General features: G+C 42.5%; 1 protein-coding gene across 1 annotated transcript in view; it reads right to left on the minus strand.

Annotated features, from left to right (window-relative positions):
• LOC139732731 (dynein heavy chain domain-containing protein 1-like) overlaps nt 1-15,356 on the minus strand; it is a 136,308-nt gene that overhangs the window by 7,285 nt on the left and 113,667 nt on the right. Inside the window, exons 69-82 of the mRNA XM_071643582.1 lie at nt 14,565-14,735; nt 13,752-13,847; nt 12,869-13,014; nt 11,845-12,118; nt 10,354-10,476; nt 9,056-9,355; nt 8,522-8,747; nt 6,852-7,082; nt 5,790-5,997; nt 4,849-5,234; nt 4,186-4,370; nt 2,764-3,342; nt 2,003-2,369; nt 1,267-1,481 (exon numbers count right to left, since the gene is read on the minus strand). Of these exons, the coding sequence (XP_071499683.1) occupies nt 1,267-1,481; nt 2,003-2,369; nt 2,764-3,342; nt 4,186-4,370; nt 4,849-5,234; nt 5,790-5,997; nt 6,852-7,082; nt 8,522-8,747; nt 9,056-9,355; nt 10,354-10,476; nt 11,845-12,118; nt 12,869-13,014; nt 13,752-13,847; nt 14,565-14,735 (3,507 nt within the window). The remainder of the gene's footprint in view (nt 1-1,266; nt 1,482-2,002; nt 2,370-2,763; nt 3,343-4,185; nt 4,371-4,848; nt 5,235-5,789; nt 5,998-6,851; nt 7,083-8,521; nt 8,748-9,055; nt 9,356-10,353; nt 10,477-11,844; nt 12,119-12,868; nt 13,015-13,751; nt 13,848-14,564; nt 14,736-15,356) is intronic.

A 15,356-nucleotide genomic window follows, 5' to 3' on the forward strand; every position in this document is an offset into this window, starting at 1 on the left:
AATACAGGTCAAAAATCAAGGTCAAAAATCAAGGTCAAAGGTCAAAGAAGTCAAAGGTCAAAATTCTGTGTAGAAGTTTTGAAGCCCTCACCTAGTGCCATCACTTAAAGCAAACGGAATTGAAATCGGGTTACAAATGGCGAAGGAGTAGCATTTTGTAGCAAAATGTACAATATAGGTCAAAAATCAAGGTCAAAGGTCAAAGAAGTCAAAGGTCAAAATTCTGTGTAGAAGTTTTGAAGCCCTCACCTAGTGCCATCACATAAAGCAAACGGAATCAAAATCGGGTTAGAAATGGCGAAGGAGTAGCATTTTGTAGGCAATGTACAATATAGGTCAAAAATCAAGGTCAAAGGTCAAAGAAGTCAAAGGTCAAAATTCTGTGTAGAAGTTTTGAAGCCCTCACCTAGTGCCATGATATAAAGCAAACGGAATCAAAATCGGGTTAGAAATGGCGAAGGAGTAGCATTTTGAAGCAAAATGTACAATATAGGTCAAAGGTCAAGGTCAAAGGTCACAACTGAAATTCTGTATAGAAGTTTCAAAGCTCCCATGTAGTGCTATCATATAAAGCAAACAGAATCAAAATCGGGTTAGAAATGGCGAAGGAGTAGCATTTTGAACATTTTGATCACACACGGACGCACGGACGGACAGACGGACACACGGACACACGGACACACGGACACACACACGTACGGAGCCCGTTTCATAGTCCCCTGCTCGAACTCATTCGGCGGGGACAAAAAGAGAGTAAAAAAAAAAGACGAAGTACAGGAAACCGGGTACATTGGAATGGATAGTGAATTTCTTTTATCTTTCTTGTCAAATGGCATGTAAAAGTCATTTGTTTGTTATCATGGGACTTTACTATATGGTCACTTTCTCAAAGAACACATCATCGTAGACTGCTTTTGATTTCTCACTGACATTTCTGCTGGCATGCATTCTTTGCCAGTCAGCACAAATGTCCTTCAGCAAAATGTTAAGGAGAGAGATACAGTGTACGCTAATCCCCCTCAATCTACTACGAACATCACAAAAGCAATCAAGTGGGACTAAGACAATATGCTTCACTTGAATCTAACCCACAATACAGCAGTGTAATTGAGGAAAATAAGCAAGAAAGTGCTATTTGACTTGTGAAGAATATGATGGTTATGCCTACAGGAATACAGACAAGATGAATGCCCAGGAGAATATGAAATTACATCGCTGGAAGAGAAAAAACATATATCATTTCTTCCTCGTCCATCCACGACTAACCTGTATGAGATGGAGAAAGTCTGTGCTCCATCTGTCCACGGCCTGACAGTTATTGAGCACCAGCCACTGACCACTGGACATGCACTCGTGTAGGGCCAGCACCGCCTGCTTCATCTGCTTGGTGTTGCCCATGGAGACGGTGTTGACGACGGTGCCGACGCCCTCGCGCTTGCAGTAGAGGGCGATCTCCGAGAGAGGGTCGGCCACAGTGTGACCTAGCGAGGGACAAGAAAAGTCGCTATGATAGTCAAACATTTTTGTGGTACATGGTGAGAAAATTCTGCGACCTCATCAGTTGAGAGCTGTGCACCAATGAATTGGCAGCAAGCTCGATATCAAATAATCACTGTAATCACTGGTGATAGATGCTGTTAACATGCTATTGTAGACTTGTAGCACTTGTGCACATAGCAACAGATGGCTAGCCATGCATCCAGTAAATTTATTGTGCACCCAGTTATTACAATTGTAGTATTAGACAGTTTGTTACACCGTGAGTCTTAAGTTAAAAAAGATTGCGTACCCCTGGTCTAGTAGATACATGTATGATGCCTGCCTACCATTAGGAGGTTGCTGGTTTGAGTCCAACCTGAGTATGTCTGCCCATGATTTTTATCATGGCTACTACTAAAACACTGGACAATCTGTGTTTATTTATGTTGATGAAGGGTAATTTGTCAATCAGTTGCGATACAAAAGACTTGACAAAAGAATAATTCATCAACATGCATCTAACCTTCCATTCCTGTTGTCTCCCCATCGTGATATCCTGATGGCAGTACAAAGACCAGCGGTACGTTCTTCCCCGTCCTTTGCAACACGTCAGCCACACTGTAGACCTCAGCCCGGGCCGTGTGGGCGCCCAGCTGGTAGACCACCAGGTCGCTGCAGATGTGGGCCAGCCGGTCTGGTAGGACCACTCGCCACAGGAGGGCCTTCTGGGCCACCGTCAGGCTCTGCAGGTCAGGCCCGGGTACCGGGGCCAGGAGGACTGGGTTGCAGGAGAAGTATTCCTGCCACTGGCGAGAGTGCTGCAGCACGGACTGCCTCAGGCCTTGGTACACTGGGGCCAGCTGTTCCAGGTGCCCACATTTGATCCATATCTGCAGATTGTGGATGGAAAAAAAGAGTATGCATTCATGTGGGCAATTTTAAAACAATGAGAGCACCAAAACAATTCAATAACAATATGATACATGATGATTCAAAGCGTTTGTATAGCGCCATGTATCTGATTATACAAGATTAGCCTTTTTGACTCAAAAGTACAAGCAGCAGACTTATACATATAGTCAATAAGGGTCATTAAAAATTGTGCAAAGTAACTGTACACTTATTGCACGGCAAAGAATGAACTGTGCATATTTGTAACATATCGATTTCTCAGAATTTTCTACTAATGTCAAAGCATCATTAACCCATTCAGTTTTCAGAGACAAACATGTCAACAAGCTTTCACAAACATGTTGACAATTCTTTGCACATTATCAAATGTACCTCATTTGTCAGCCAGTCAGGGACGACTGAATTATCGCTGGCACCATCGAACACAGATTCTCGCTCCCTGGAGACTACCGACTCCAAGCCATTCACAAAGAGGTCCAACTCCAGCTCCGACATCTCCCCCGACAACCGCATCTTCTGCACAGCAACGAGAAACACGAAGAGGTCCGAGTGCTGCTGGAACAGGCCGCACGCCAACTTGGCATGGACTTCCCCTGTGAGGGCGTTGCACAGCTCCACGGCCCGGGCCTTCAGCGAGGCGATGTCCGTGCGGTCCTTCTCCCGGGAGCGCACTGTGTGGGCGTACCAGCGGGCGTAGCGCCGGAACGGGACGTAGTACGTGGGCAGCAGCTGCCAGATGCGCTTGATGGTGGAGTAGAGGAGGGCGCCGTGCTCAGCCACCGCCTTGTACGGCTCCTGCTTCTCCTGCAGCTGGTCCAAGAGCATCTGGCTCTCCTGGAGGAGGGACTCGGTGCCAAAGATGGTCTGGTGGTAGAGCCCGAGGTAGTCTGGCCAGCCGGCATCCTCCAGGATGCCATGGTCTAGATCAAGGGTGTTGTCCAACAGCTCCAGCTGGGGTTGGAAAGGTGTGTAATGAATGGTAAGAATCAGCCAGAGGAGTGCGATGGGTGATTGTAAGATGAAATACATACTCGGATTTCAATCAAAAGCACAAATTTGCTCCAAGTATATCATTGTAGTGCCCCTTGTCTTGCCAGAAGATCATACCAGTGGTGATGATATCAATATGGATACTCCCTGCAATATTTGTACATTGTACTTCTGATTGTTTTCAATCTCCTTCACATACTGTATTCATGACTGTATATATTCAGAAACTGTAGACACAATGTGGTATAGCCAGTTGAAAACATGACAGGACATTCCTGAATTGACATTTTTTAGTCAAGAAGCAAAAAGTTTGGCATAAGAATAGAATAGAACTTTATAATGGTCTCCACGATACACAGTCTGCTGACTACAATAAGTCTTCTGTTGACATCACATGTCACATAAACCCACGAGGCAGATTAAATACACAGTGTTAGACAATAGGGAGTTTTTGAAAGAAGTCAACGCATGGAGTGAGAAGGGTGTTGACGCTTTGCTGACATACAATAGTATGCCACTGACTGCACTGAAAGCCTTTCCAATGTCACTCACACGTCCTTTACAGTGTGTATGTCGTCTGCTCGTCAAAGCAAGCACATCAAGTCAAAAGCAAGCAGCATTTTGATCAATGGTGAAAAGCCGTGGTAACGCAACAAAAAATTTGACATCAATGCTTGACGAATGCACAGTGCTCGTGCAGGACGGCCACCACAGCCTGCGACAAGGTGGCCGCATCAGAAATCGAATGGTCCCTATTGCATGCCATGCCCAACACGACTCCAAATGACTATTCAAGTGGTTTACCTCGGTATCCTGAAGCTTTTTCTTGTGCTCCCGAATGTCAGACCGAATGGACTGCTGGTGGTTGGCAAACTCTGGTCTCTCGGCCGCCATGACGTCAATCAGGAGTCTCGTGGTGTACCCTTCCAGGTTCACTGACATGTCAATCACGGAATACCTGTCTGTGTGGGGCTTGAGGAATCCCGCACCTGCAGCGATGAAGTGAAAAGATTGAACTTGACAGAATCGGAGGTGATGATGGAATGATAAGACATCGAGATACCATTGTCTATTTCTAGAATTTAGGATGTATTCAAGTTAAAGACACAACAGTTACATCATTATTGATTCAAAAGTAATGACATGCTCAAAAAGTAAGATGAAATAAAAAAAAAATATGCATTAAGTAAAAGCATTTGATGCACACACAAAAAAAAATCAAAGGAAATGATTAAAATGAGCACTTACATACCATAAAAGATAAATTTAAAAGACAGAGTAATGACAATGAAATACAAGTACACGTAGAAGTGCTATTAACCCAAAACCTACAATAGACTATTATGACATAGAAACTGTTTAAGGCAGACTAGTAAATGCATGTAATGCTACTATTACAATGTAAGGATGTCTTGAGTTCTCTGTGCCCCTCTTGCACAAAGACGGACATGGAAATACATGCTGTACCTTCTAGCTCTAGAGGCACAGCGGTGGTGAGATAGAGGGCAAAGCGCGGGTTGTAGTCGTAGAGGTGGCTGCCGATCCGGACCTGCCTCTCCCCGTCCTTGTCCTCCGCCACGTTGCGGGCCAGCAGGTCGTCAAACTTGGGGTCGAGGTCGCGTCGCTCGAGGTGGCTGATCACGACGGTCAGTCCCATGGCCACGGACTGGATGAGTTTGACCTCAAGCATGTCGTCGTCCGCAGCCACCACCCAGAGGTCGCTGAACGGCCGCTCGCCATCCAGGTCCACGGAGTAGGCGTGGGTGACGGCCGACTGGTTGCTGGTGCCCGTGCTGTAGATGTCAAAGTCCTTCTCGCTAGCATTGTCCTTGTTCGGTGTCACCCCACCCATACTGCAAAGACATAAAACCATTCCATCAATTTAGGCTTGCTGGCTTTAAAACCTTAAGAGTAACAGAATTCTGTCTCCACTTCTTGCAGGAACCTGAATGGGAAACTTTGCTTGGTACTCCAACCAGCTACATTTGAGATACATGTAGTTTGTGTACCACAGATTGACTTTAACAAGGATTTTTACCTGTGGCTTCATATCCATGTACAGTATAACAGAATTCTGTTTCCACTTCTTGAAGGAACACAAACAGGAAACTTTTTCCTGGTACTCCAACGGCCAAAGTTTGAGATACTTTGTATACCAGAGATTGACTTTAGCAAGGACTTTTCCCTCGTACGGCTTCATATTCACTATCGTGATGCAAAATGGTATCCCTAGGACTACAGCAAATATGTTATTTTACTATAAATACATATTTTACAATTGCAAACTACAATGTATACTTTGAACTGTCATCTCTCGTTCAAACAAACTCATGTAACTATATACAAAACAAAAGTTTGGGTACCAAATATATTTTGGAAATTGTTACGGCAAAGGGAAAATGTCTCACGTGGTGACTGTGCGAGGTGTTTCCGGGAACTCAGTGCCGTAGTCAGTCTCGGCCCCGATGGAGCTGTGATCGGCCCGGCTGAGGGCAAAGTTGGAGGTAGCCACACTCTCCAGATTTCGGCTCTCCATCAGGCGGTCCTCCGTCAGGCCCGACTGGCTCTGGCCCAGGGGTCCCTCCTCCAGCTCCCCCTCCTGGATCAGTGACATTTCTGGAGACGGGCATACCGATGAACAGAGAGTGATGTGAGAGAGTCACGAGTATGGTACTCGTGGAATTAAACCCATTAATCAAGGGGAATTTGCTGCAAAATATCATCATCATCATAAACGCCATTACTAAATTGGGAACTCTGAATTTTCAATTACACATAACTACAGCAAGATTAGATGAAATTGATTAAATCCTTTAGTCTACTTCAAATCTGAAAGCAACTTTATTGCGCAATTTGGCTGAGAAGAAAAGGGAACATTACCCTTCAAAAATTTCTTGCCTATTTAGGAAACTATTATAGATTTAGCAATTAAGGGGCTTTTGGGAATTCTGTAACCACAACACTTACAATGTATGTACAAACACAGACTATGTGCAGCTTTCTGGTAGTTTATTGGTTAGTGACCACCAACCTACATCACACTCGTGAAATGTTCCTTGTACAGTACTCCCAGTTGTGATATGGCCAATGTTAATTTTGCACTATCTTTAAATACTAAAACAACAACAACATCAAACAGTGAAATCACATTTTCATTACATTTTTAACACAGTGGCTGGGTTTTTTTTCCTACGTTCTTTCTCTTGCAGAACTTCCTGCTGACAAGTTCAAATGCACAAAAACTTTTGTGATAGATTTTTTTTATTATTTTCAAAACACAATTATCATTTGTGTTTCATGTTATACTGTGCTACACTGAAAACTGATGAAACTGTATACTAAGCTCCAAAGTTCTGCGAGCCTCCTTTTTCCACGTAACTCGTCCTTTTTTTTTTTTACTTAGCAGTGGCAACAAATACTTGAAAGAGTCAAAGGGATAATGTGTGTTCACTTGTGGTCATCTCACACACCTGACTCATCTTCTGCGTCCAGCCCATCGTGGAAGCTGACCACTGCCGACTCCTGTAGCTTGACCACCCAGGTGAGCGCCTGATTGTCCGGGTCCACCAGGAGCGGCCACTGGCGCCGTCTCCCGATCACGCAGGCCCTGGCGTAGAGGGCATTGGTGACGGAGAACTGGTCGCATACCACGCCGTGGCAGTGTCGCCATTCCATGAGCTCCTCCTCCGTGCTGAGGATAGCTGGTGGGGGAAGAAGGAAGGGATACTAGCAGACCTCTCTTTTTGTGTCAATCTGGGCATGACTAACATACACTGTAATTTTCATGTGCATGAAAGTTCTGCGAATTTTGCAAGGAGCTACGATTTGCAAATCTAAAATGCATGCAAAACTTCTTGTCTACACTACATATATATGCATTGAATGCCAGTGGCAATTTGCAAACATTTCAAGCCACGAAAAAGGCCAATGGCTCTAATTCACAAAAATATCATGCCATATAAAATATTTTTAGTTTTACAGTAAGCTCCAACTCTCAATAACTCTCCTCCGTTCCCTCTCTCATGCTTCCAAGTTCAAGTTCAAGTTCAAGATTGTCTCCATAAATACAATAAACGTATATTCAAAAGTGATTAGTTAAAATGTACACAATCATATGGATACCATGAATTATTTATTAACAGCAAGTACATTCATAGGCTAAAAGCATATAAATCAGATTGCATATGAGTTAGGATACTGCATGGAGGAATACAGCAGTAGGCCAGATTGGCCTTTCAAGGCTGATCCCAATCATAAATTTATAGATTTGAAATCTGTCATTTCTAAAGGAAATGAAATTAATCGCAAATATATGAAAAAAAGTATATGTTGATATACAATTGTACTTTCAAAAATAATGTGTTGCCAAATATTATTTCAGCAAGACAGCAATGCCTCATTTACTAGAAGATAATAAATAGTATAGACCAGTTACAACCTGATGTGCAAAGACTAGTTCTGAGTGCACCGAGCAGGTGCCTATGGGCAACATGTATTACAGCAAAATCAGCCTGTCCTAAACAGGTCAAGAGAAGTCAAAATCTTCCCTTTGAGGCAAAGAATCAGAGATCACCCCCTACCTCTTACCAATTAAAATCACTGGCTCACTCAGTTTTCCCAACCCCTACTTCCCAAATTTTTTGACTAAATGACCAGTGGTCCTCATTTAAATCTTAATTAATACATTGATACTGTATGCAGTATGACATATGACGATGAAATGGATGCCAACCACAATAACAGCCTCTGCTCTCTTATAAGGCCTCCATTCTTAAAATTGAGTTTGGGTTTTCACATTGACATGCAGAATGGTCTACATTGTGTATATACACGCTAAGGTTGCATATGATATTTGTACAGTACGATCATCTAAATGCAAATTGAAATAATTATGCATATCATGTAGACAATAAAATGTTTACAAAAAATGAGTTTACAGTCATTCCACTTGTGTGAAATACAATGAAACATACAGAACACAGGTCCCTGAACTATGAAAATACCAAATATCATTATAGGAGAATGCACATACATCACTCTACATGACTGTGCACTTTGTAGCAAAACCCTATATCTACTGGACCCTAGTTTGTTTCTTTTGTATGGCTCGTTAGGTCTTCACTGATACCCCTCTACCTACTTTCAACGTTGAAGTTCTGTCTGATGGGGACTACTGAAGTCTCCTCCGACTCTGGCTGTTCTCTCCTGGACGTTGACTCAAGACTACCCTCGCTTGGTGCCCGCTGGTCGTCCTCAGCCAGCCGGGCCGGTAGGTCCACCTCCACGGAGGGGCTGTCGTTCTCCGGATACGGCTCCAGTCTGGCAGGGCCTGGTCCTGAATCTGACTCCGTGTTTGCCTCAATGACCTGCATAAAGGGAACGTGTGTTGGTATAGGACAAAGTGTAAGAACAGACATGCATGTTTCAATGAGAAAATGTGTATCATATATGTTTGACTGAGCTGGATTTGAAAATAACTTCCTAACAATTTAGAATAAAATTTAATGAAGCTCTAATTATCAACCTGTTGAAGACTAGTCCCGAGTATACTCGAGCAGGTGTCTATGGGAAATGTGTGTTATATAGCAAAATCAGCCCGTCCTAAACAGGTTAAGAACTGAAATTAATGATTTCATATAATACACTGTACATATCAAATTGCTGTCGGACCCACCATATTCAGAGCAGGGCTCCCAGCCAGGGAGGGATCAGCCCCGCTCATCACGCTGGACATCCCCGTCACCACATGGTAGCTCCCGGTCTGGCAGGCCGTGAGCCAATCGGACAGCAGCCTGACCCTGGCGGACTCATCCATTGGGCCCAGGTAGGTGGCACAGGCTGCTGCCAGGAGGGCATCACCCGGTGCAGTCTTCAGCTGGCTGTTGGCTAACTCTAGGCTGGTCTTCCAGCCTTCATACTGAGTCTCCATGTCCTCCATGAGGTCTGTTGCTGCCTTGATCTTGACCCCAATGGCCTAAGAGGGCCAGAACAAAACAATTCATTGGACAGTAAATAATAGTAGCAACAATAATAATGATCAAAATGATAGTTGTCATCATAATGATTATACTGACATAAATGATAACAAGAAGAACTGTACAGGTGACAACTTCAGCGTGTTTAATCTCTTTTCACACAAAGAAAATTTCAGTAAACGTTACATATAGGAAAGTATTTCAGAACATATGTTGATATTTCCTCAACACATTTACATGTTCTCATATTGACCAAGTTCAGTAGAGGCAATTTTGAACCATCCAAAACTTGTCTACGATCAATGCGATTGTCACAACTGACCTCAAGATCTAATAAGATAACAACTACTCCACGATAAAGGCCATGATTTTCAAAAGTGGCAACAATTTCATAGACAGACAGAAAATGCTCTGATCATCTACTAATGGTCAATCACAAAGTTTGTAACGGATCACAAAATAATGGGAATGTACATGTACGTGTAGCACATATTATCGAAATACAAAGAGATATTGAAGTTTTTAGGAAACCCCCTGCAGAATCATGGGGGACTTGGAAGCTCTGCTCCTATACAGTAGATATATTGTGATAATACCATGAGTATATGAACCTGCATCACAAGTCTGAACAGCACTCTGTCACATGAAAAAGGAGTCCCACAGCACTCTGTAAACTAGAATGGCCTTTCATGGAAATACAAACTGTGCATGCCTGTCAGATACTACATGTACTTCAGAAAAGTTGTCATATACACTCCCAACTAAGATCAATCTTTAGTGTAACATGTAGGAGTACTACATTCTACAAGTCTACGGCTCAACCCTCTACTCAACTCTTTCATTAATTTAAAGTTGATGTACATGTATACCTGATACAAACTGTACGCCAGTATTTATACTTAGTGCTCTGTAAAACTCCATTATAAAATTTCCTCATTTTTGGTGGAAGTAACATAGTACTCCTGCTGGCAATGGCAATTTTTGGTTGGACACTGACCTCTATTTTCTTCTCAAACTGCTTGACCTGCCGCAGGCTCTCCTGGTACTCCTTGCGTTTCTGCTCCAGTAGTCCCTTCATGTCCTGGGCCTTCACTCGCTTGCTACCAAGGTGACCTTGTGCCTGGGGATCAAAAAAAAAAAAGAAATCTGTCTTGTCAGATACCGTCCAACCAATGTCTTTAAAGGGACTGTACAGTACTGGTTGAGGTGAGGATTCAGGTTTATAACATTCCTAAGTGAGATAATGAGAAACCTCTTATGACATATGAAAGAGCATGTGATTTTAAAGATTATTCAACGTTTATTTGATGAAAATTGGTTTTCAAATGGCTGAGATATCAAAAAAGTGATAATAATAAAAGGCGACAGGCCAAGCCTTTTATTAGGATCTCTTTGTTTCACCTTGTTTCTTTATATCTGAGCCATTTCAAAACCGATTTTTCATCAAACAAACTTTTGATTCCCCTTAGAACTGTATGCTCTTTGACATCTCATAGAGTGGTTTCTGAATATCTCGCAAAACGTTAAAAGCTAAATCCTCACCTCAACCAGAACTGTACAGTCTCTTTAATAGTGCAGAAATTTGTCAGCTTTATTTACCTCATGATGTCAGTGATTGCACAAATTATCAAAGTTCAGCAAATGCGTTGTTCAATGTGTCATTTTCCTTAAAAATACATGCCTAATATTTTTGATGTGTTTGAAGTTCATAATGCGTGTACCATGCTTGATATACATGTAAATGCTGCATATATTTTCTGTCAACATTTACCGTCATCATATCATTCAATATCGGGAAATTTTAATTTATTGTACAATGTACGATTTCAATACTGCTCTTTGTCAGTACGATCTACTTTAATATGAGCAGAAATCATTTTCTCTGCTCTGAAATAAGAGATGTTTATTCCACATAGAGAATGTGCAGAAATTGCACTACTTTTGACTGCTACCAAAGTATTGGAAGATAAGAATATAAAAGATATACTAAAGAGCACAGAATCTGGAAAGTGTTGGTTTGTGGAAGGTTACAGTATTCTGCATTTCAAAATGCAGATCAATGGTACGTCAAGGAGGAGGAGGAGGAGGAGGAGGTGGAGAGGAGAGGAGGAGCTTGGAGGAGGAGCAGATGGAGGAGGAAAAAGGAAGAAGAGGAAGAGGAAGAGGAAAAGGAAGAGGAGCAGGAAGAGAAGTTGGAAAAGGATGAAGAGGAAAAGGAAGAGGAGGAGGAAGATGAGGAGGAAGAGGAAGAGGAAGAGGAAGAGGAGAAGGAGGAAGAGGAGGAGGAAGAGGAGGGGATGGAGGAGGCAGAAGAGGACGAGGAGGAGGAGGAAGAAGACTAAGAAGAAGAAGAAAAAGAGTAGGAGGAGCAGGCAGAAGAGGAGGAGGAGGGAAGGAAGATGAGGAGGAGGAGGAGGAGGAAGAGGAGGAGGAGGTGGAGGAGGGTATGGAGGAGAAGGAAGAGGAAGCGTTGGAGATGGTGATATACCTCCTGCAGTTTAGCTTCAGCCTCCTCAACATTCTGCAGCTTGGGACGCATGTTGCGGTGGATGACAGCATAGGCATAAACAGCATGGACCCACTGACACAGCGAGCTCGCCGCCGCGCTGCACACGTGCACCTTCTGGGGGTCAAAGGACGGATCATGGATAAAGAGGACGTTGAGCTTGTGGAAGATGTCGTTAGGGATGGACGCCTTGTCGTAGAACTCCAGCTCCTGGAAGAAATTCTTCCGGTTGATGAGGACCTTTCCGCTTGACCAACTGCACGAGAAAAGCAGAGATTTTCACGATTAAGGAGGAAATTCATATCATTTGCTTATCCTTGTGACAGCCTATTTGAAGTGAATTTTGGTGTGTTATTTTCTTTGGAGATTTCAATAATGTTTTCAAACTTTCGAGAATCAATCGTCTACCATAACTACTGGCTGAAATGAATGCCCTTGCCATTATTCAAGTACATGCGTGTATTGGCTATACAATGTTGTCATCTGAGATACCTTTTATAGATAACAAGTTACTCCTACAAATTGTACCATCCCTTACTGTATACTGCATTTTTGTCATGTCAGTACGTATGTAGGTCATCACAAATTTTGATACTGAAATGCAGATACAGAAACAATACAATAGGTCTGCTCAAAAGCAGTACATAGAGAGTTTTTCTAATACTAGTGAGAGCACTTTTTTTTGAGAATGTGAATTAAATGCTAGGAAAAAAGTATCAAAGATTTTCCATTCATCTATCACCAATGACAGTGCTGGATCAACTGAAAGAAAGGTCAAGGAATATCTTAATTGAAAATACATGTATCACGTACTACAGACAAAAACAAAAACAAAAACAAAAACAACCCGAGGTCCTCTGAAACACACAACCTTTGATTCAAATACAAGATGCTATTACAAATACAACAGTGACCTGTATACTATGTGTCATATGTCCGGACTACATGTATCACAACGAGAAACAAGTAATAGCATAGCAAGGATCATGTCCTGAGGTAAACTCACTCTAGCGGTTGTCGGAACATGAGGCAGATGGCAAAGATGACCTTCTTGACGAGCTCAGGAGGCTGGTGGTAGGTCCGCAGCTCATTGAAGTCTGACTGGTCGAGGCTCCTCAGGGCATGAAGGGCGGCCTCATAGACAGGATTCACCTGTAAAAACAGTCACCAATGAGGGCGCCCTCAAATTACTGGTGTGAAATCCTGCTTCAGAAATGCTGTTTGAAATATGGTGCCTTATTATTGCCTGTCATTTTGATGCTTTCATGGGTACTGTGATATTGAACTGATTTATTTCACGTGACGGCTAAAGTAGCAATGAAAGTTTGTAATTAAACAACTAGAGACCGCTGGCGTAAAGTCCCCTCTGAAGGACTAGGCGACAAGGATAAAATGCAAGCAAGCCTAGGTGCCCTACATCATTTCCTTTTCTATTGCATTTTTGGTAGTTGCTCCTCAGACCAAAATCATAAAACTAAGTATTCATTTTTACTGCTATAGTCATTGTAATCATGATTATCATATTCCTCTTTGAGGGTCATTATCTCCATTATCATATCTATAAACTGGTGGTACTACAGCTGTAATTCTTCAACTTCCCTATTTCCAGAAGTACAAATTGTACTTCCACCACTACTTCTACTATGTACTTCTACTACTACTACACTACGATTACTACTAATACTACTGATACTGCTGCTGCTGCTGCTACAACAACTACTACAAACTACTAATTCTTTTTCTTCTTCTACAGGAGTGTACTACAACTACTACTACTATTATCATTTCTAATACTCTTATTGGTATCATTATCATGTCATCATTATCAGCATTACTGTCACTGGCTATTAAAGTAGAAATCAGTTGGATAAAATTGTATCTTCTCCAACCTTGTCTAGTTCAGCTTGTGCCTCTTTCTTCAGCTCATTTAGCGGCTCCTGGAGGTGAACTATGTCCTTCTCGTCCTCGGCGCAATTGCTCCTTGCCTGGTGTGAGACCGGGCAAACAAAATCATGCATTAGACATACCACTTCACCACTGGTGAGGTGTACAGCTGTATATCAACATTTCTATGGATACTAATGTGATTGTCTTCATTGGGGACCTTGCAAATGCACTTTTATTGAAAAATGCTACCAGTTTCAAACTGCATGATACCAGGGCTTTGATCTTGTATCAAAATGAAGCTGTACAGCTATGAGCCGACAGGTGAACATATTTCTTTGAGGGTACCCACGTGAATTTCACAACTACTACTTCTACCCTTTACAGATACAGACATGTATGTCAATAAAGAAAGCCCTTCTACAGATTGTGCTGGGGGAAAAAAGTGTTGAACTTAGAAAACACAAGTGGCAGATAATAGTATCTCAAGCTGCACCTATTTCACAGAAGAGAAATTAGCCAAACATGGTTTATCAAGAGGAAAGTGAATCTTTTTAGGCAAAATATCAATCGCAAAATGAACAAACAAACTAACAAAATCAGTCTGTGCTTGAGTCATGGTTGAGACACAATAAGCTTCGGTCAACTACATGTAGCATTAAAACTGATGACCTGGAAACTTGCCCTTCAACGCAATTTTTCCCATCAGTTCCACCAGGCAGACATATCCATGCGACATGGTCAGGTGATCTAGACCTTGGGCCAAATTTTTGTTGTGGTGGGGATAAGTTAAAAAAAAAACAAAAAAACCCACTTACGTCGGCAAAGATCTGCTCGCACTCCTCCACCTCCTGGAGGATCTCCTGGGTCCTCTCCTGGGCCAGCCGGTACTCCGGGGTGAGCGCACTGATCTCAGCCTGGTAGCTGTCCACGCTGGAGAATGCCTCGTTCACCTTCTCCAATGCTTGCTCGTATTTACTGACCTTGGCCTGAAAAGACAATGATTTACGGACATTGTATGAATATGTAAACATGCACATACATACACACACACAAACAGACAGACAGACAACAGGTACATAGATACTGTAGATAGATACATTGTATATAAACGAGACATGAAAACTCGTCACATTGAGGACGAGTTAGGTGATACGCTTGTGGTCATCAGATGACAGTCATCTGTGATCGACAAAGAAAAGAATGTGATATAGGCACCTTGAAGTTATATTGAGCGTGCATGCGAAACCGTTTCTGTAACCACTCGGCCACGGGTCATCCACGGAAATGGTAAGACAAAAAAACAACAACAATGTATAGATATAACGGGGGGAAAGTCAATGCCCACTCAACTAACGTGGCCGTGTGAACATCTATTGCATTGCTAGACGGAAAAGCGGCCTTGTAACGACTGAGGTCGCTATGCCATTTCTGGCAACTTGGGAAAAATACGTCCCGCAGACATAAAACCTATAATCGGCTGGTTTTGATACCTTGCCTTTAATCACAATTTTCAGTGTAATGACGTCATCAAATTACAAAACAATGACATCGTCTTGAAAGAAAATTGTTCAAAGTACAACACCTCAGTCGTCGTCATTACATACTAT

This window comes from Diadema antillarum, unplaced genomic scaffold, assembly GCF_040938485.1.
Source record: "Diadema antillarum isolate AM-2024a unplaced genomic scaffold, OU_Dant_1.0 seq00000445_RagTag, whole genome shotgun sequence".
NCBI lineage: Eukaryota > Metazoa > Echinodermata > Echinoidea > Diadematoida > Diadematidae > Diadema > Diadema antillarum.